Consider the following 22,381-nt stretch of genomic DNA (forward strand, 5'->3'; position numbering starts at 1 on the left):
CCACCAGACGTATCCTTTCTGAGAAATGTGAAAGTAATTTTCCTGCCACCCAACTGCACCAGCCACCTGCAACCTTTGGACTTGGGAATAGTACACACCCTTAAGGTTAAATATAGGACAGCCCTTGTAAAAAAAAGGCCTTGAATTTGATGGACCAAAGGAAAACCGGGAAGCCAGCAGAGCTCACAACTGAAGCTGAATATTTTACAGGCAATGAATTTAATTATGTACTCGTGGAGGCAAGTCAGTGCTGAAACTATTAAAAACTGTTTCACAAAATCGGATTCAGTGAGAATGAGATGGCAGCTCCTGTGGAAGATGTTGCAAGTGATTTGCAAGAGTTTCAGGAATTAATAGGCAGTGATTCTGTCACTTTTGAGGACTTTGTGGCTGTGGATGACAATGTGGCAACCACAGGAGTACAAAGTATTGAGGAGCTGACTGCAGAGAGAAGCTTGGATAATAATAGTGGTAGTGAAAGTGACAGTGACAAGGTAGATGACCCTGTGCCCTCATATTCTAAGGCAGCTGAAGCCTTTGAAACATTCAGGAGATATATGATGGCCCATAGACTTGAGGACAGAACGAGCAATAAATGATTGCCATACAGTCAAGGAGAAATAGAAAACAAACATGCTTGCTTGAATATTTTAAAAAATCATAGGTATGTGATTTTCAGATTGCATAGGTTCCTAGAGTTTTGTTCAAATTTAAGTTCCATTTCATAATTTAATTATTAAAGTAATTTTTTGTAACTAATTCTTTTTTAATCTGTACTACTTACTGTGTTTTTATGTAATATGTGCAGTATATTATAAACAAAATTTGGCTCATATTCTATAAGTGGGTCAACTGAAGAATGGGATACCACCTGTCAGCTTTGGACAATGATGTCATATCTTAAGAATCTGTTATAACTTTTTACAGTACAAACTGATCCATTTACTTTCACCCATCCACCTACTGGGCCCCATGTTTTAATTACAAAAAACTAGTCATTTGATACATTTATCATTTGCAATGAATATCATATTATGGTATTGTGAAAATTTAAAATGTCATCTATGGCACCATTTGTAAAAGCTGATTAGTGGTATCCCTATCTTCAGTAACGCCCTGTAATTATTATTTGGAAGCCTTCCTCTTTATAGTGTTTTCCTCTATACAGTGTTCAGAATTTGTGGTCCCTTGAAAAACGTTATATAGAGGTTTCACTGTATACATGCTGATGAAGTCCTGGTTGCTGAACTAGAGAAAGAACAGCAAGAGGACAAAGAATGTAAGCAATTTGCAGCATTCCCTGACATGATGGTTATTTATAAAATCCTTTATCATAAAGCACCCTAATGCAATTGGCTGCTTATCATGAAAATATTTTTTGCACTCACATGATAGTATACAATGGTAAGAAGCCAACCAATGCACGAATAGCCTTGCAGTTCTGGTTTCAGCTCAAAATAATAAATATTTCTTATCAATTACTGATTACTTAACCTGTTTTTAATTATGGTAACTCAAGCAGATATGACTGCACAGACAGTCATGCCCAAATCTTTTGTGACACACAATATTTTACAGTATGGAAGCTCTGAAGCCATCATAACAGACCAATGTAGCAACTTTGTATCATACCTTTTTACACAGGTCTGCAAGTTATTAAAAATCAACAAGTAGCAATAGCAAACTACCCTCTTCCATCTAAAAAGTAATGACTGTGTAGAGCATGTCGATAAGTCTATTTTCAAACTGCCATTTTACTACTTTAATCACAGCCATACAGACTGGGATAGACTGCTCCCATTCATCGTGTTCTTGCATAATGTGAAAGTGCATGAATCGATTGACTGTACTCCATTCGAGGTGCTATATGCATGCAAGATGTGTTCACCATTAGAACTAGATAAGTTGCCCTTTGATGTCAATGCAACAGCAGTGTAACAGCTCTTAAGATGCTTGAGAGCTGTCTGTAAACAAGTACAGAAAAACAATGCCGCTGCTATTGTTGTTAACGAAGTTGCAGATAAAATGAATGTCCAAATCCCCAATTATCAGCCTCAACAACAGGTGTTGCTCCGGAATTCAGCTATGAACATGGGCGAGACTAAAAAGTTCACACTTCTCTGAGAGGGCCCCTACCAAATAACACTCTTAACCTCACCATAAATGCAGATTTACAGCTGCCACACCAAGGAGTCATAGGGCACTTTCATTGGCTGCAGTTTTACCAGAATGACATGACAGTGATTGGCAGTAATCAGCCTCACAGTACCCCAGGCATGCCAAGACCAGCCACACATCCAGACACCATGCCCTAGTTGGCAGTGTACTATTATAGGCTAGTATAATCTATGACTAGCACCATATCAGCTTTGTTCTATGGACTGAGCAGCTATTAGGTGTCATAGTAAACAGATTCATGGAAAGCACATACTATTTAAAAGATGCACCAAACCCACAATTTTGAAGATACAACGATGAAATTTTGTATCATGCTTTACATGAAATTAAAATATTTACTGTTAAGTTGCTTGAATTATATATATTTAACTTTTTTATGGCATTTAAAAATTTCATTTTCAAAAAATAATAATGTACCTTTTTCTCACACACTATTCAAGAGATTTCTACAAAATTTTATCTGTTTAATCTCTTTGCATATAGTAAACCCCTCTCATGAGGTTTTCTGAATATATCAAATAGGAGAATCTTAATAATTTTTTAATTGCAACTCTGTAAGTATAATATTAAATTCACACAAAATTCCATGCAATTTGCCCCATAAATCAGCTTGCAGTCAGAATTTCAAAATTTACTCTTGAGACAACATTTATTAGGTTAATAGAAATAACTGTACAAAATTTCATAATTCTAGTCTTCATAGAATCTGAGAAAACGGTACATAAACTGACAAAAATATAATTTTCAGGATATGCTGTTCAAAGTTCAACCTAATGTTTTTTTTCTTAGTCACCTCTTTGGAAGGCCCCAGATTTGTACTCAGGGTCTTCTTTCCCTTCAAGATTTCTCCTCTTGTTTTCTGCTTTTGTTTCTTTACCAGCTCCTCAAATGACTTTTCAGCAATGGACAGTCGTCGTATCAAGTGAAATTTCGTATCTTAAAAACCATTCTCTTATACCTTCATCCTCCCTACGTGCTCATCATTAAATAAAAGAACTTCATCATTAGTTGCAAGTGTAGCAGATGAAAATATGGTTTTAGGGCATCATTTCCATATGAGTGAATTTAGAGACTCATTTCGATTCTGAGTTTTGCCAAGATTTTTTTTTTTATTTTATTTTTTTAAATAGAAGTTCAGGATCGACCAGAAACCAGTAAGTGGGCTTGAGAAGATCCAGGATACAATTTGGAAGCCTCTTTTTGTGAATGTAGGGATTGTTTTCCCTCTGAGCCCAGAAATATTTACACCAGCTAATGTAGCAGATGAGGAATGGTATGTTAATCTGTTGATAATATGTGGAAATATGTAGCCCATAGTGCACTTTTCATGTCACTTACACTGGATAGGTTCTGTCTAATAGCCTTGCCATCTCGGTCAGTAGCACAAGGCAAACAAGAAATGCTTCTTCATAAACAAAACTGCTGGTTTGTTACAGTTTCTAAGAAACAGAACATTGTCACAGATGATCTACAAAACCAAAGAGCCTATAAAACAGCCTTCTGGATATATCCCACGCAAGTTTGCTTGAAAGGAATCCATGGAATCATTGTTCACTGAGCTAGTACTGAAGTGTTGCTTCAAAAAGTGGTCATGGCACGAATGTCATGTCACACAGGCACTTCGGATGCAATTTCATCACTGAAACTTTGGGAACTTATTGTCCACGAGTTCTCCTACTAAATAAAAGATAAATTTAAAATTGACATTTTTGGTCAATTTCATAAATGAACATCCTCCCTTAAGACAGTTATATATATATCCTTTGTTTTATGTGTACTGAATGAAAAGTTACAAATGCGGTTGGTTATACAGTACTTCCTGTAGGATTATAACACAGGAATTGGCAAATCACTACACTCACTTCTCCTAGACATACCTACCAGTACCAGCCTGGCGGCTACTCTGTCCTGTCTGCTGCCTCCGTAGTGCCTCCATGCAACAGTTACTGCTGATCACGATAGCAGTACATAAATGTTGTTGTTATTGTCATTTTCATGACTTTTGCAAATTGCATATTATGAATGTAACACCATTAAATTTTTCTTCCTCTTTAATCAACTCTCCATTAGTTATAAGCCCCCAATCAGAGCAAAATCACCATGTCACATGGTCCTTTGTGAAGGAAGGGTAACATACAATGTATAATTACTCTTAAGTATTGTAAAAGGCTTGATATTTTCGATCTTTCTTCCGAGACTGGAGCAGGGAGGCAAGGGCCCATGCTCCTGTGTCAGCACTGATGAAGCAGCAATTCCCAGGCGGCCAATGAGCTTTCCCCAATCAGATCAGGTAAGTTTTAGCTATAGCAAACCTCGGAGGTATCTTGCTCTCTATTACTGGCCTTGTAATGCACTGGATCAATCTTAGAGAGACTAGAGTTTTCCGCAATGCCTTCGTCTACGTAGGATCTCTACAGCCCTTCTTTCCAATAAACCACTTAGGTGTCAATAGTGCCTTCATCTTCTTATCCCTGATTTCACAGCCTATCATGTTGCCCACACTCCTAGCTTGATGTTTAGTACATAAAAACAACTCAACAGGTTATATTAGATAAATGAGCAGGCCATGAAGCAGTATCCCACATGATGTGCTTTTATGTGTTGAGCAAGAATGCTTAAGACACAGTATTAGAAACTACATAAATAATAGAACTATTTATTACACCACACTGACAGAGTTATACAACAACACACTTGTCATTATAATTTCGGACAGTCGTTTCTCGACCAGATTTCCTTACTTCACATTGTTACATTTGCCTTGCTCCATCATTTCTGGAACTTTCTGTCGCCATCATTGTAAACCCCTGTAATGACATTAACTAATACTAAAATATTGGTATATTATGTACTAATACTACCTCCTTCACATGATCAAACGTATCTGTATTCCATTGACAATAAACTCAGACTACACATTCACAGTTATAGCTATTGTAAGATCACTTACATTAGCTGCGGGGAATTGTGGGAAGGGCAAGTCAAGACAGGTGCAGTATTTGCGTTACCGTCTTACCCTTCAGACAGCAGCTAATAAGAACTCTTTTTGCATTAAAACGTTAAAAAAAAGAAAAAATTCATAATTTTTCCAGAAGATGAGAGCTACTTCACCAGTTTTCGTGCAGTTCCAGTGACTTACATTCATATTTTTGAATGTGGCTCAAAAAATGGCTCTGAGCACTATGGGACTTAACTGCTGTGGTCATCAGTCCTCTAGAACTTAGAACTACTTAAACCTAACTAACCTAAGGACATCACACACATCCATGCCCGAGGCAGGATGCGAACCTGCGACCGTAGCGGACGCGCGGTTCCAGACTGTAGTGCCTAGAACCGCTCGGCCACCTCGGCCGGCTTTTTGAATGTGGTTTTATTTTTGGTGTGAGGTGGTTTACACATGTCTCGTTAAAAGGAACAAACCAGTGGATAAAAGTGGTTGGACTATTTTTTTTAAAATAGTTCAATCAATCAGTTTTGCATTTGCTTTTGGTCAGCATTCAAAAAATGCAACATTCATCTTGCACAAAGGTTTCTCATAATTATGTGTCTCTCCAGAATGTAATATTCTCCTACTCCTGATAAGACGATGATAGCTGTCTCATACACCTTTGATCACCAAAAATATGCAGTATTACAGAAATCGCTTATGTTTTCATTTGTGGTTGCACTTCTGAGATGTCCTTCACATGTTGTTAGAAGAGAAATAACGGTAATATTGGAATTCAGCTATCATTTATCAAATGTTGAAAATTCAGGACCAAATTGGGTTGGTTAATGATGAAGTGAGGGGGGGAAGGGAAAATATTCTAGTTGAATGATTTGAATGAAGCACATGTGTACATATTCACATGCCCATCCACAGTAACACCTACATAGGTGTGAGCATGTGAAGGTGTTGATGTGAGTATTCGTGCAAGTATGGGTGTGCGTGTTGGTACCCACATGCTTCATTCATATGGGTGAAACAGAATATCTTCCTTTCCCCCCCCCCCCCCCCCCCCCTCATCAATACTGGAAACTAATCCAATATAGCGAAAATTTATAAATACACACCACACACCATTCTTCTAAAAAGAAGTACACACCAAACTGTTTCACATATAATGTTGGAACTTCGTACAATTACTGGAAAATGTGTAGCAGTGTGCGAGTGTGCATGTACTTGCAAAGTATAAGCTTTCTCAGCTAATATCACTTCTTTGTAAATCATGTAAAAGACATCATGTGTCAAGACTGACAATATACAAAAATGCAGTACACAATATAGAGAAGTTCACAATAATTCATCAACCAAGGCTGTCCTTTATGACTAACAAAGGACAAGTCAGGAGGAAAAACAAAGATGTGGAGTAGTAACAGAAAGATTCAGAAAACAATTTAGAGTGAACTGAGTGGTATACAATTTGTAGAAGAATCACACGAATTTGCTAATAAAGTGTTAAAAACCTGATAAGCATTTTTATTTCATCATATTTTGGGTGTGCATCTGCGAGGACAATATTTCTGTTTCTGATATTTCAGCTAACACACACAGCTATTTTCAAAGTGAGTGAGTGACTGAATTAAAAGTAACTGACACATTAGCATTTTTGTTTGGTTAATGGAAAGAGTTCAGAGTTGATTATACTAGTATGTTACAGATAACAATACATAATAGTTTTGGGAACCTTGACAGACATAACTTTATTTGCATGTGAGGTGATGATACTGTGTTACCAAAAACTACATAGGAGTGGAGAAAACCAGAAAAACATTTTCTGACTATGTGATCAGCAAACTTGGCCTAGGGTGAGACATCAACACATTTTTTTTTTTATGTTTACGTTAAACTGCACTGTCAATATTAACATGAATTGCTAACATGTTTTTACACTGGAGGAAAAATCTCACCTCGCCTACCAAAATAAACATTACAAATTCAAATACAAATTGTTAACAACATACCTGACATTTCTGTAATTTCGTCATAGCAGTATGGTGATGAGCTATATTTATGTTTGCACAATTTCTCGCCAACAGAAGGTGTCCGTATTCCCTCACAATCTTGCACGACGCGCACTGTTGGAGGTGCCTAAGAAGTGATATTATGAAGATGTAAGTCCACAAAATAAATAAATATTTATATGCACTTCATAACATAAAGGTGTGGAAACTTAGAAAAATGTTTGTTGCCGAGAGCATACAGATTCAATGAAGTTTATTGTCTGCAAGCACATAAAATAAACAGATTTATAATGACTGTGCAATAACTGAAAAATGGGTATCAAATCTCTAAAAAATAAAAGACTGATCCAGTGGTGAAAGTCAAAAACATAGTGTCACAGCTTAATAATCAAATGTACATCAGAAAATATACAATAAATGGAAGCCAAATAAATATAAAAGTAGTAATTTTACAACCTGGCGAAGCAGAATGAAGACCTGATCAGGGTGGCGGCACCATCATCATCCTTACAGCAAAGAAGCAAGGAGGGAGGTAGTAATAGCGTACATTCCAGTATTCTCACTAGCACAGCACTGTCACTTACTACTTGTTTGTACACGTAACTGAGCGAAGTGCCCATTTACAACAATGACAGAAACAGAAAGTACAGTATATCCCATCTTTGCTGCTCACGACATGTCACTGGTAAAACCAACTTCCCTGGTGATACTGCTAAGTCCCTTAGATGAGCCTGTTGTATCATCATGTGCTATTTCAGTCACGGACTGCAAAGTCAACTCTATGCTCAAATCCACATTGAGTTATTGTACTTAATTCTCAATTTCCTCGTCTGTTACAATATTACTGCTCCAGTAGTCATCACAATCTTCTTAGACTGACATACTACTTAGTTACAGCTTTCCAATGTTACCAAACGCTAATGTCACAGCAGCGTATGCAGTCTGCTGTTGTGGATGACAGGTCAGCCAAAGCTAGTGATGTGGAGGTCAGGTTCAACTCCCAATGAACATCTCAAATTTTTCTCCGAAAAGAGGTCAATTCAGCCTTGTGAAGACCAATGCCGAGTTAATTGAAAACAAAAGCAGCAAAATTGATGTGTAAGTCACTGAAGAAGTGTCACATTAAAAGGCTTATACCAGGTTGGGCAACACACAATGTTGTTTATTAGCAGCAAAAGCATCAAATGTTATTTTTGTCAGCTCTGAAAACAAGATGCTTGATGATTACTACTCCAGATCTTATTCCTGGCAAGAGTTTAGACCAGTTCTATAGGATTTATGTACAGATGGTTTGGTGGCCATACGACGGGACCCATTTTCTTCTAAAATATTGTCAATGGCATGAAATGGATAAGGTTTATTCTTCTGAATGACAAAAGTTCAACTTTCTTTGTCTCTACCTATTTTTAAAACATTTTTTGTCCATTTATGTACAGTAATCCAAAATATAGGAGAGGTTTACATGAAACTTGCCTCGTATCACTGGCCTGCATCCCCAACAATGAGAAATTGATTGATCCAGAATGAAATTTTCACTCTGCAGGGGAGTGTGCGCTGATATTAAACTTCCTGGCAGATTAAAACTGTGTGCCGGATCGGGACTCGAACTCAGGGCCTTTGCCTTTCGCAGGCAAGTGCTCTGCAAGGTAGGAGATGAGGTACTGGCAGAATTAATGCTGTGAGGACGGGTCCTGAGCCGTGCTCGGGTAACTCAGATGGTAGAGCACTTACCCGCAAAAGGCAAAGGTCCCAAGTTCCAGTCTCAGTTCGGCACACAGTTTTAATCTGACAGGAAGTTTCAAGTTGATTGATGTTTTTGTTTGACAATACTACATACAAAGGAAGGTTCTGCCAAAATGTAAAAAATTTAGGAGTGAAGCAGTCCGCTCACTATATAGCAAAAATGTTGAGTCCTTTATTTCCATCTGTCTCAATTTCATTTGACAGCCCCTGGCATTTCCCTTCTGTTGCAGGTCATGTTCCAAAGTACTTGGTCACTCACAGAATATCTTTTATAGTGAGTGAAACTTCTCTCTACCACAAAGAAATTTAAATCTGTTTTTGTAGAACTTATTTATTCTAATGTTACAGACGAATCTTGGTAGCTCAGTATGTTCATCAGTTAAAACTTGTTGAATTACACATTTTTTTCAGATCATGATTTTTTTAGAAATATGCTCTATACATTTTCCTACACTACTTCACATATAATTCCAAAGAAAGACTTCAGTTTAGGGATGATAACTCTGAACATGTTTAGTAAGTCACAAGAAGTAGAATAACAGAGAAATAGAGTAGCCTGCCTGCATGAAGCAATTAACAACCAGAAGATAAAAAAATGAGCCAATATACGTTACTCATGCCATACAATGCAAAGACAATTATGCACAACAAGACTGGCGCTTTGTCAGATCATACGTGTTCCGCATTTCTTGCAGGCACAGTTCTACTGTAGTATGAGTAACATGTGCATTACACTGAGCAAATGAAATGTCATGGCACCTGAGAACATACTCCACAGTTGAAGTACACTGGACAGTATGAGTCTTGTGGGCACAAAGTTTTAATTGCACGCAGATTCAAAATGAAGTTCAGGCAATATATGGACCAAGTGCACAGTGAAACAGTGCCAACAAGTTAACAAAGATCAAACAGGAATAGGTGACATGGATCAGGAATTCCAGATCTTGCATCACATGATTTTCATCATCTTGACAAGCTGACAGAATGATTGTGGGAAACTGGTATTCCAAAGATGAAGACATTCACATAGTGGTTCTCAAATGACTGAGACCAAGGAGCAGATTTCTATTTGAGTGATTGAACAATTGGCAGAACGTTCCAATTGTTGGTAACAAAGACTTGGTGACTATGTAGCAAAACAGAGTGCTGTACTCGTGTCACTTTTGAAGTGTAGTGCAGAATTCAAGAAAAGTTAGTTCATCTGATGTAACAATGTATAGTACTTTCTGAAGTCTCCTCAAATATATGAGATGTTTGCACATGTTTTCACATTTTTTCAGCATACAATGGTGAATGTTGACTGAGGCTGCACTTCAAGGATTAAATGTAATTACAACATTACTAATTCATTCTAGTGAAAAAATATAAATGCTGGGAGTGTTCTCTCTCTCTCTCTCTCTCTCTCTCTCTCTCTCTCCCATACCCACCCCCACCCACTGAAAAATGGTTAAGAACATCCCTCAAGCTTTCTCTAGGGACAAATATATAGTGTCCGGTATATCGTTGAGTACTATTCTAGAATACTACCAGAGTCAGGAAATGACATTCAGTTTATCTCCACATATCATGAGGCATGTGAGCTGAAGGAGTCACTATCAGTTCTGTGTCCATCACAGGTACAGTGATATTAGGACTAAAAAGTGTTATTGTTATAAACTGTGGCAAGATGTACTGTGATACGATAGAAGTTACTTAGTCACAGTGTGAGACAAGAAATGCGATTTGTGTTGCAAACTGCAACTTTTTGTGTGTACGGTCTTTTTCAAGAGATAATCCATACAAAAAGATCATGACAATGTTGCTCATGAACAAAACAAATCAGAGTGAAGCTATGAAAAAGCATGACATAACTATTTAAAGGTGAGACAAAGTGCAACTCAGCAGTAATGAGTCTTGCAAACAGCAACAAAATAAACAATATTACCTTACCACATACATAAAAAATAACCAAGCATGCTACTAACAAGGGAACCTCCCCATCGCACCCCCCTCAGGTTTGGTTATAAGTTGGCACAGTGGATAGGCCTTGAAAAACTGAACACAGATCAATCGAGAAAACAGGAAGAAGTTGTGTGGAACTATGAAAAAATAAGCAAAATATACAAACTGAGTAGTCCTTGTGCAAGATAGTCAATGTCCAGGATAGTACGCGGTCAGGAGCGCCGTGGTCCCGTGGTTAGCCTGAGCAGCTGTGAAACGAGAGGTCCTTGGTTCAAGTCTTCCCTCGAGTCAAAAGTTTACTATCTTTATTTTGGCAAAGTTATGACCTGTCCGTTCGTTCATTGACGTCTCTGTTCACTGTAATAAGTTTAGTGTTTGTGTTTTGTGACCGCACTGCAAAACCGTGCGATTAATAGACGAAAGGATGTGCCTCTCTAATGGGAACCGAAAACATTTGATCGCAAGGTCATAGGTCAACTGATTCCTCCACATGAAAACATGTATGATATATTCTATACGACACTGGTGACGGCATGTGCGTCACATGACAGGAATATGTTGTCGACCCACCTAACTTGTACACTTGGCGAATGGGTAAAAAGATTCTTCTACCTTGCCCGATTTAGGTTTTCTTATGGATGTGATAATCACTCCCAAAAAAGTGATGAAAACACAAGAGTTTGTAACATAAACTTAAAATAAAAAACTAAACTTTTCACTTGAGGGAACACTTGAACCAAGGACCTCTCGTTCCGCAGCTGCTCACGCTAACCACGGGACCACGGCGCTCCTGAGTTCATCCTATCCTTGACATTACCTATCTTGCACATGGACTACTCAGTTTGTATATTTTGCTTATTTTTTCATAGTTCCACACAACTTCTTCCTGTTTTCTCGATTGATCTGTGTTCAGTTTTTCACGGCCTATCCACTGTGCCAATTTATAGCTAAATGTGAGGGGGGTGCGATGGGGAGGTTCCCTTGTAAGGAACAACTAATTGCCTGATGTCACACTTAATGTATTACATTTTCTGGTAGAACCCAAGAACACATCCATAGCACACTGCTCCTCCAACATCACTGAGTTGGTAAGTTTGTAGAATATGCAGATACGGTTCTTTTATAGATTATGTAATCACAATGGCTATTGGCTTTGCTTTCCAGCACACCAAATTCCAGAATGCAATGTTTATTCTAGTGATTCTAACACACAAACTGTACAAGGAAGACAACACATTTTTTAAAAAAATGAAAAAGTTGTTATATTAACTTAACTATGTTGTTATATCTAAAAGCAAAGATGATGTGACTTACCGAACGAAAGCGCTGGCAGGTCGATAGACACACAAACAAACACAAACACACACACAAAATTCAAGCTTTCGCAACAAACTGTTGCCTCATCAGGGAAGAGGGAAGGAGAGGGAAAGACGAAAGGATGTGGGTTTTAAGGGAGAGGGTAAGGAGTCATTCCAATCCCGGGAGCGGAAAGACTTACCTTAGGGGGAGAAAAGGACGGGTATATACTCGCACACACACACATATCCATCCACACATATACAGACACAAGCAGACATCTCACAAGCAGACATATTTAAGGAGCAGTGTGCTATGGATGTGTTCTTGGGTTCTACCAGAAAATGTAATACATTAAGTGTGACATCAGGCAATTAGTTGTTCCTTACAAGGGAACCTCCCCATCGCACCCCCCTCACATTTAGCTATAAATTGGCACAGTGGATTTGCCTTTAAATATGTCTGCTTGTGTCTGTATATGTGTGGATGGATATGTGTGTGTGTGTGTGCGCGAGTGTATACCCGTCCTTTTTTCCCCCTAAGGTAAGTCTTTCCGCTCCCGGGATTGGAATGACTCCTTACCCTCTCCCCTAAAACCCACATCCTTTCGTCTTTCCCTCTCCTTCCCTCTTTCCTGATGAGGCAACAGTTTGTTGCAAAAGCTTGAATTTTGTGTGTGTGTTTGTGTGTCTATCGACCTGCCAGCGCTTTCGTTCGGTAAGTCACATCATCTTTGTTTTTAGATATATTTTTCCCACGTGGAATGTTTCCCTCTATTATATTGATAACTATGTTGTTAAATTAACACAATTATGTCATGTATTGGAAAATTTGACTCGTTCCACATCATTAGGAAATAACGTATTTATGATCCATGGAACTAGTATTAATCTAATCTAAACTAATGCTGCTCAGTATAATTTTACATCTAGCATGTGCTACATTCCATGATTATGTTCACTGTTACGCAAAAATTACATGCAGAAGCTTGTAGCCGTTCCACCTACAGCATATCAACATCTTCACAGCAGAAACAGGATTTCATTACTACCACAAATTAAATATTAATTCTGATGTAGTTACTTTAATGCCATTTCCTGATGAATTCACAGGTCATATACACCCACAGTAGTATCCATAACATGAGTAATAATCAACAAGATTCATAGGGCAACCCACATGGTGCCATGAAAATAAATTCCCAAGTCAGTTTCTTTAATATGTCATGTATCCGGTGATGCATTTACAGATTCTGTATTTTGGAGAAATTAACAACAGCAATCTGCAGTTGTATATTGGTAGATATGATACCTATAGAAAGTGCCAGCATCCATGCACAGCACCAGTGGCACCACAATGAGTTCCAATCTACTGTCGCCTTGACGGTAATCATAATCTGGAACCATTATATGCTTCCATCTTGAAACCTTCAGAGTCATATCCAGCCATAGCTAGCTCTGTCAGCCACAACAGGGAGTGTCAATACCGAAAACTACTTTCTACTTTCGCCACTGAGATCACAGATGCTAAAATATTCTGCTCCTTGTGGGTAAATGAAGAGGTGTGGATGCACTCTGACAGTGCCAGTTGTGGTTCATCAGTTTGTCTGGTCCCTGTACAGTTTGCATGCGATAGTTCCAGTTTCCCATTCCAACTGACACTATCTTCAATTGCAGCCTTTACAGCAAGCTGCTATAAACAAGTGATCCATTGGACAGTAAATGCCAAGGGTCAACTGATAGTCATAGACAGAGCCAGACTTATAAACAGTTACATACAGTAGTCAAAACTTTAACTTCTATGGATTAGCTAGTTCACTTTCTCTGTATTAGGTTAGAATGGTGTTAGGACATCAGCTACTGTGACACACATCAGTCAATACTCAAAGTTGAATATTTCATTCTCCATAAATGCTTTCAATAAATGTTTATTGCCAGTTTCATTTTGAGTTCCACATATTACTTGTTTTAAACATAATACCCGTGATCACATCTGTGGCTAGTGCGCACGTCAGCTACCGTGTACAGTCACCATTATTTTGTAATTGGGGTGGGGGGCAGTGGGGGAGGGGGGGGGTGTTTGCTTCCTGCTAACTTGTTGGATGTTGAGCATAAGAGTTATTTTGATGAATATAACAATACAGTACACATGACATGTAAAATCAATGAATAAGTATGCTAAACTGCCTGGTTGAGCTATCCACTCAAGAGTGCATTAACCTCTCTCCTCAACACTTCAGGGATGAGGCCTGACATTTCACAGAATTGTAAAATGTGTTACACTGGTGTCGGTGAGGGTGGAACACAGGTCTCCAGCCAAACAGAGTTGCCCCTATGACAGCATATAAAACGCATGTAGTTAAAACATACTGTACCAAAAGTGATGCCCTACAAACTTCACATATTGGTGCACCTTTCCAATCGAGGAGGAACCTGTACATCAATGGACAGTGTCCTATTCTGAACATTGTGCACATAAATTTCTTGCATTGGTGTGGTTGGCTGACACAAGACTGTTCAGTCAAACAATAAGATGACAGCATGCTGAGGAACAGCACATTAAATTACAATATCATCTCTTTGGCTGCTTTGTCAGCTGTGTCATATCCCCATATCCTGACCTTTTCGCGTACCCAGCAAAATACTAAGTCCTTTGCTTGGTTTTTCATCCACTGTGATACACTTTTTGTACTGCTTGTAGGAAAAAGAGTATGAACAGATGAGAAACCTTTTGCTGTGATGCCTCTGTACCTGCTCCAGTGTTTTCAGAGCTCCATATACCTTTGCGTCATAATTTGTTAATTATTTGAGATAAACTGTTAGAGGACATACCATTAGCCCCATAGAATGCAACATTCTTATAGCATAGTCTGGCTATTTGGATCTCCAAGCATAACACAGATTTTTGTTAACGGGATTGGCTGAAGACAGGAACACATACAGAAAAGGTGGATACCCAAGGTAAACTTCTTGGACCTATAACACGCAATGTCAGCCACACAAAGAAATGTAGATGTGCGCTAAATTGAACTGTGGAGTATAAAAATGCATATAAGTTGATGGTGGACACCTGGAAGATTACTTGAGAACTGTTTAAAGCAAGCTCTGAATTGCTGAAAACCTATTATGAACTGTGGTAAATTCAAACTTGGAGATGTATACAATAAAAAACTAGTGCAACAATAAATCACAAATTAAAATCATCTTATAATTACAATAAAAATTTAAAAGCATTTACTCTGGATGTCATTTGAAATACAACATGTGTCCATGTGGTCCCTCTCCCCCCTTTCCATGTACCAGAATACTGACTTTTCCTTCTTGAACACCCTGTATACATCTAATTTTTCCCTAGAAATCCTTGATTTGCTTACTTGTATAGAAGATAGGGGAAATTAAACAATCTAGAATTTTACACTCTCCTATTCTTTAAAAAAAAATAGCTTACTGTACATGTGGTTATTCCAATGAAGACTGTGTGGTTCACTAAACTGGATTACTTCGGGAATGCTGTGACAGGGCTTTCCTCCTTTGACTGCAGATTGACAATGATTATTCTTTCAAGAGGTAGGCCATCTCTGTTTACTTGAAGATGTATTCTACTGTGGCACAGTAGATTGCTGTAGTGATTTTTTAAATGAAATTATTGCCACCATTTGAATACAAGTTTTTATTGTTTGTTTATTTCACTATCCAGATTTTGGCTTTTGAGCTGCTATCAAGTACAAAGGTGAAAAAAACATCAGCAAGTATCATATATGTATGAACTACATGTCTTCAATCAGTTGTCTCATGGTAAGCTCCGAATGTGAATTAAAAAGAGAGATTGCAGCTAACATTAGGTATGGCAGACACACTTTTAATGTACTGTGCTGCAATAATGCAGGTAGGGTAAGCAAGAACCATGTCCAAACAAAAACTAATTGTTAGTTCATATTTAAATAGGATTTGTGCTTTCCGTAACACTGTGTAAGCAAGCAGTATCCCAGCAAAGTACGTTAAAGTGTGTGTTCTTTTTAACTGGCACTTGGCTCTTATGATGAGAGAACTAGTACACATATTCACACATTTGGTAACATTTTGACAATTACATATAATTCAGAAGTGATATTTATTGTCTTTTCACCCTTGCACTTGAAAAAGTTTCTACAGCTGGAATTGTAATAGCAAAATAAATAATAAAAACTTACAGTCAAATGGTCACAATGATTTCATTTAAAAAGTATATTACGACTGTGGTCCACAACACAGGAAAAACCATCAACTGTCATAATGTTTCCACCAAATCCTAAATGCTATCACAATGTTAAACATAGTTAATGGACTATATCTCATTTAGTTCCCTTGCTGAACTCTAGTTTTAGTGCTTTTGTTTCTGGCACTGCTGTAAATTAAAAATGAGGAGAAACATCATGGGGTACGAAATGAAGTAAAATATGTATGTAATAAGAGTATGTACTTAGTGTGAAGTAAAAATAATGAAGTAAAATATCAAGCAGTGCACTGTTTTCCAGTTCTCTGCATAATGTCCTACTGTGACATAATATATGCTGAAGGTCACAAAATAAAGAAGATAAAATCACTCACTCAAGAGTATCTACAAATGCCAGAAAGTAGACTGTATGATTAATGAGAGATAATCTTTTTGCCAAATCTTGCCATTTTCTCTGTGTTCTTAGGCACATACCTCAGGTCATAATGCACAATGCATCCATTGACATGGCACTGCAAAAAGAATGGGGAAGAGAGCTACTGGATTGATTCAAGAAGCTTATTGTGTATATATTTTTACGAAAACATAGGTCTCTATGAGGTTTTCTATTCTCTCTCCACCTTAACGAGTTATAGGCCCGTAACACTATTCCAGGATTTTGCTACCTTCAACATAAATATAATGTCATACTGCATGGAAGACATCTGGACTATGAACTGACATTTACAACCATGTTTTACACTGAAAAAAATGAGTGAATGTTCACCTAAATAGCATTAAACCTGGAGTGTAAACTGGGCCAATAGTTACACAACTTTAGAAGGGTGTATACATGCAGTGACCAGCTTACAAGCCAGGCAAACAACCTGAATATACTGTGTACATTTGTTAACTACGTAATGTGGTATTTAATTCTGTTGAAGAGTGCCTATTTCACACTGCCTGACTACCTTTCCCAAATGTAACATGACAATTATGGTGTAATCTATCACCAATTTTCAGCAATTCAGCAATGAGTTCAGTGTATGCAGACATACCTTATGTTGATAAGTGATCAGATAAAATGGGTGAATAAATGTTAAATTAAAATGACTTTTTTTAGATTACCAGAGATCCCCATCAAGTTTCCAACCTTAGGAAACCATTCAGATTGTATTGTTTCTGTACCTGAATAGGATCTCAACGTAGAGGGTGGGGCAAACAAAAGTGGCCCGGACTTTGCCAAGTTACACTGCCAACATTTTGAAACATGTGTGGCAGCATTAATGGAGGAGGAAAAGACATATAGTTACTTCCAACAGGATGGAGCAACTGCACATACAGCTGGCTGAACCTTGGAGCACATTTACACAAATTCACACCCGACAAGAGTTATTAGCAGAGGTCAGCCTGGTCTTGGCCCTAGCTGGTCATCTGGTCTGTCAATGTGCTATTACTTTGTGTGGGAAGCCCTCAAGTCTAAGGTGTATTCCAACAATGCTCATAGTCTTCAAGAACTGCACCAATACATTTTAGATGAGTCTGCAGGAATTCCAGCAGTCCAGCTTCGATCTGCCTTCAGCAATTTGCTGACCAGGGCCCAAAAGTGTCAAGAGATTGAATGGTAGTCACTTTTAAAATCTGCTATAGTCAGGTTAGTACTGTATTTCCTTTCCTCTGCTGTGTTTCTTTGTACCCTGGAACACTGTTCTCGAGGCCACTTTTATTTACCCCACCCTGTATTATGTTCTTGCATCAAAGCTCCATAGCTACAATTAAGAGTGTTACATAGCTCAGCTTGGTTGCTATGGAGCATTCCAAGATACAAGCACTGTCTCAATTCAACAACAATGAGGGAAGGAATTGTCAATGGACATGTTGAAAGAACCACAGGTTGAACTGATGATGTTTACAATGATCTTCACCACTTTCACAGAGCTGACAACCCCCTATATGTCAAACTTTATTCTTACCAATGAACACTGGGCAATGTTCACATTGTTGACATTTGTTCGCAATAATAAGGGCCCCTCCATCCCCTTTCAGTCTGATTCCAAGACAGGAAACTGTTCCAGATATGAGAGCTGTTAATGTTGTGCTTTTACCTGCTTCTGGACAAAAAGGCACAAACATGAATCCCGTTGTTTTGCTCTTTTTACCCATAACAACTATGAAACTGAAATGAAACTGTGTTGATATTCGCGTGTGCTTATGATTCATAAATGACACCATGAAAATGGCGGCACAACAATTAAGTATAAAATCATTGACTTAAACTGCTTTAGCATGCGATTTACCTCCCTCTTTTTCTGTCGTCGTTTGTGATATTCTGCGACTACAGTAAGGAACTTTTCAGTGAAAAAAAATAAGATAATTCCCAAAACTGCAACCAGCCCCTTTAAGACCATATCTTCAGAATGATGGTCATGTTCAGAATGATGCTCACTTTCATCATCATCATGTTCTCCAGCAATAGCCTGGAATAAAAACAAGTGATATTTGTAATTCTTGTATACAAATCACCTAAATCAGCAAAAGAAGAAGAAATGTGTCCACAAAAAGTAAAACCACAGCACACTAGAACAATACATTTGGTTTTTTCATAAATATGTTTGATTGCACATGTAAACGGCAGCACCATGAAGAAAGCATGCTAATGACACTAAACTTACAGTATGTTAAAAGTAAGATGAGACATTTTAAGTGATTAGAATAACTGTGCACAGCATATGAGTAGCCAGTTGAACAGCACATCTGAATAGTTATGTGTGTACATAAAGAGCTGTGGACTGGTGCTTAAAAATAATGTAGTGTTTCCTGTCAGCAGTAAATGTTGCACAAGTAATTTCTTTGTGTCACTTATGTTATATGGTAGAACAATTAAGTTACAGAATCTGAAATCAGTGAATGGACAGCTTTCTTGGTCATGATTTGTTCATTGTTAAAGTGTAGTCCTTAAGAGGCACAATGCTAATACTCTGATGGATATGTGGAATACACTAGACATAGGATGCCCCATCAATATGAACTTGAGTGATCGTTGGGCATATTCAGCACACTATATAGATGAACACCATCTCTCACAAAACAGTTTTCAGTTCACACAGACTGGTACAACAAACAACTATCACAGGTAATCCCAGGAACCGATCATCCATATGTGCAAAAACATCCAAGAATTAACTTGTAAGCAATATAGGCAGTTACTGTTCTGGGCTGGCCTCTCTCCACACATCAATGCCCAGAACATGTTACAGATTTCAGTGGTCAGCAAATTGCTCATAACAATAATTCAGTAACTTATAATGTTGAATTTACATCCCTGATATGTTATGACACATTCAAAGTCTGTTTACTTTTATTCAGTCATACGAAGAGGCTGTTACTGCAGTGTAAGGCAACATCATATAATGATTTCAAGGAAGCATTTTTGACTATAGAAACTGTTGAATAGACAAAAACGATTTATCAGTATTCTGACTGCAACTGAATGAGCCACGACACTGGAGGAAGAAGAAGAAGAAGAAGAAGAAAATTAAAAAAAATGAAGTCGTGAGCATGCTATGAATGTTTCACTGGCATATAGCAGTCCTCAGCATTTGTTAGTGTGAATGGAATTATTGTGACAGTGTTTATTGTGGCTGAAGGAAAAAATTGGAATAGAGGAATACAGTATCTCATGGATGGAATGAATTACTAAGCTTTTCCTTATTTCTTGCATCATTGTAAACCTCTCTCCATGAGAAAATTATTAAGAAGCAAAACAAAAACAAAAAAAAAAAAAACAAAAAAAACAAAAAAAAAATTACCAACACACAATTATTGGTTTGAACAGCTTAAAAATCAAAGTTTGAACTTGTATTTACATCTTGCTTCTGCCACAAACCTCATTATGTGGAATACAGTGCGTAATTTCTGACTGGATGTCTATTTCCACTAGATGTATCAATCGAAAATCTGGGATGGAATACAATATGAAAGAATAGATTGCTGCTCACCACATAATGGAGGCATCAAGTGGCAGACATGCAAATTAAAAGAAGACTGGCTGATATTATCAGTTATTTGGTGCTACGGCCTAGAAACTACACTAGCCATGTGTGTGTGTGGTCTACATCAGATGACTTAGTTGAAGAGCTGATATCATCAAGCTGGGTTCTTTCAATGTGCCTGTATCTCACTCATCACCACCTCTACATGGTAAGTAGCGATCTATCCTACTTCATACTGTCGTATCTGTTAGATTTTAGTCAGTAAGTGACATTACCTTTATCTATCTTGCCTCTATTTTTCTTCTGCTTCTCAGTTTTATCACCATTACTAACAGTACAATGCTTCTTAATTCAGATGTTAACACACAGATTCTAGTTGTTCATAAACATGTGGCAGTCCACTTACTTTTGCCAAAGGCATGAATGATCTTTTTGTTCCCACAACATATCCATTAAGATGAATCAGACAGCCCATAAGAAGTTGTAGGCTTGTTTCTCATTCATCATCTCAAGTTTTAAGAATTTAGCACTTTTGACAATACTATTATGTCCATCACCATCCACAATGAAAGAAATCAAACAAATAACATACAACTTGAAGAACAATGAGGAACAGGGGGAATACAGAATAATTGTGAAATGTCAGAAATAGGTGGCAGCAAATTGGCTCAGATTCTTCAAGAAATTTCACAGGACAGCAGATGTAGTGAGATAATCCCTGAAGCATGGAAATGTGCATTAGTTCATCCATTTCATAAAAAATGGGACAAAAATCATATACACACAATTACAGAGGAATTTGTTTACTTTCAGTTAGCTATAAAATCCTTTCTAAAGCCCTACTTAATAGATGAGAAAAACAAACAGACCTCTTATGTGGAGAATACCAAGCAACAGAACAAATCCTAACTTTTAGAAGCATCTTTCAAATTTGGAAAACTTAAACAGTAATCATATCTGTTGATTTAAAGCAGCATATAATTCTATTAACAGATGGACACTGCTTAATGTATGAGAATAATCCATAGTACCCGCCCAGCTAGCCGCACGGTCTAACATGCTGTTTACCGAGCAAGAAGTTGTGCCGGTCCAATCCGCCTGGTGGATTAGTGTTGAGGTCCAGTGTGCCAGCCTGCCTGTGGATGGTTTTCAAGGCGGTTTTCCATCTACCTTGGTGAATGCGGGCTGGTTCCCCTTATTCCGCCTCAGTTACACTGTGTCGGAGACTGCTGTGCAAACATGTATGTGTACACCATCATCACTCTACCATGCTAAACATTTGGGGTTACACTCATCTGGTATGAAATGATCCTGGGAGGGAGGGGGTGGGGGTGTCCACTGGGAACCGCACAATAACCCTGGGTTCAGTGTGGGGTGGTGGTGGGGTGGGAGGACTGCTGTGGCCTGTTGTGGGGTTGTAAACCACTGAGGGCCATGGCAGGACGAAGCCTGTCCATCATTTCTATGTCCCCAGTTTAATGCAATACAATTATCCATAGTAACACCACGCTCATCTGGTGTTAAAACTTCGATAGGAAGATTTACAAGAAATGGCAGATGAAGATACATCTGCCACTACGACATTATACTTACAAGGCAACCTCCCCATCGCACTCCCCTTAGATTTAGTTATAAGTAGGCACAGTGGATAGGCCTTGAAAAACTGAACACAGATCAATCGAGAAAACAGGAAGAAGTTGTGTGGAACTATGAAAAATTAAGCAAAATATACAAACTAAGTAGTCCATGTGCAGGATAGGCAACATCAAGGTTAGTATGAGCTCAGGAGCGCCGTGGTCTCGTGGTTAGTGTGAGCAGCTGTGGAACAAGAGGTCCTTGGTTCAAGTCTTCCCTCGAGTGAAAGGTTTACTTTCTTTATTTTCGGAAAGTTATGATCTGTCCGTTCGTTCATTGATGTCTCTGTACACTGTAATAAGTTTAGTGTTTGTGTTTTGCGACCACACCGCAAAACCGTGCGGTTAGTAGAAGAAAGGACGTGCCTCTCCAATGGCAACCGAAAACATTTGATCGCAAGGCCATAGGTCAACCGATTACTCCACAGGAAAACACGTCTGATCTATTCTATACGACACTGG

The 22,381-nt window shown here is 38.2% G+C and overlaps 1 protein-coding gene across 2 annotated transcripts in view; it reads right to left on the minus strand.

Moving 5' to 3' along the window:
- Positions 1 to 22,381, minus strand: part of LOC126248120 (zinc transporter foi) — a 164,182-nt gene that overhangs the window by 50,712 nt on the left and 91,089 nt on the right. For both annotated transcript variants that reach the window (XM_049948803.1, XM_049948802.1), the window contains exons 7-8: positions 18,591 to 18,770; positions 7,123 to 7,249 (exon numbers count right to left, since the gene is read on the minus strand). In XM_049948803.1, the coding sequence (XP_049804760.1) occupies positions 7,123 to 7,249; positions 18,591 to 18,770 (307 nt within the window). The remainder of the gene's footprint in view (positions 1 to 7,122; positions 7,250 to 18,590; positions 18,771 to 22,381) is intronic.

This window comes from Schistocerca nitens, chromosome 3 (assembly GCF_023898315.1).
Source record: "Schistocerca nitens isolate TAMUIC-IGC-003100 chromosome 3, iqSchNite1.1, whole genome shotgun sequence".
Lineage (NCBI taxonomy): Eukaryota > Metazoa > Arthropoda > Insecta > Orthoptera > Acrididae > Schistocerca > Schistocerca nitens.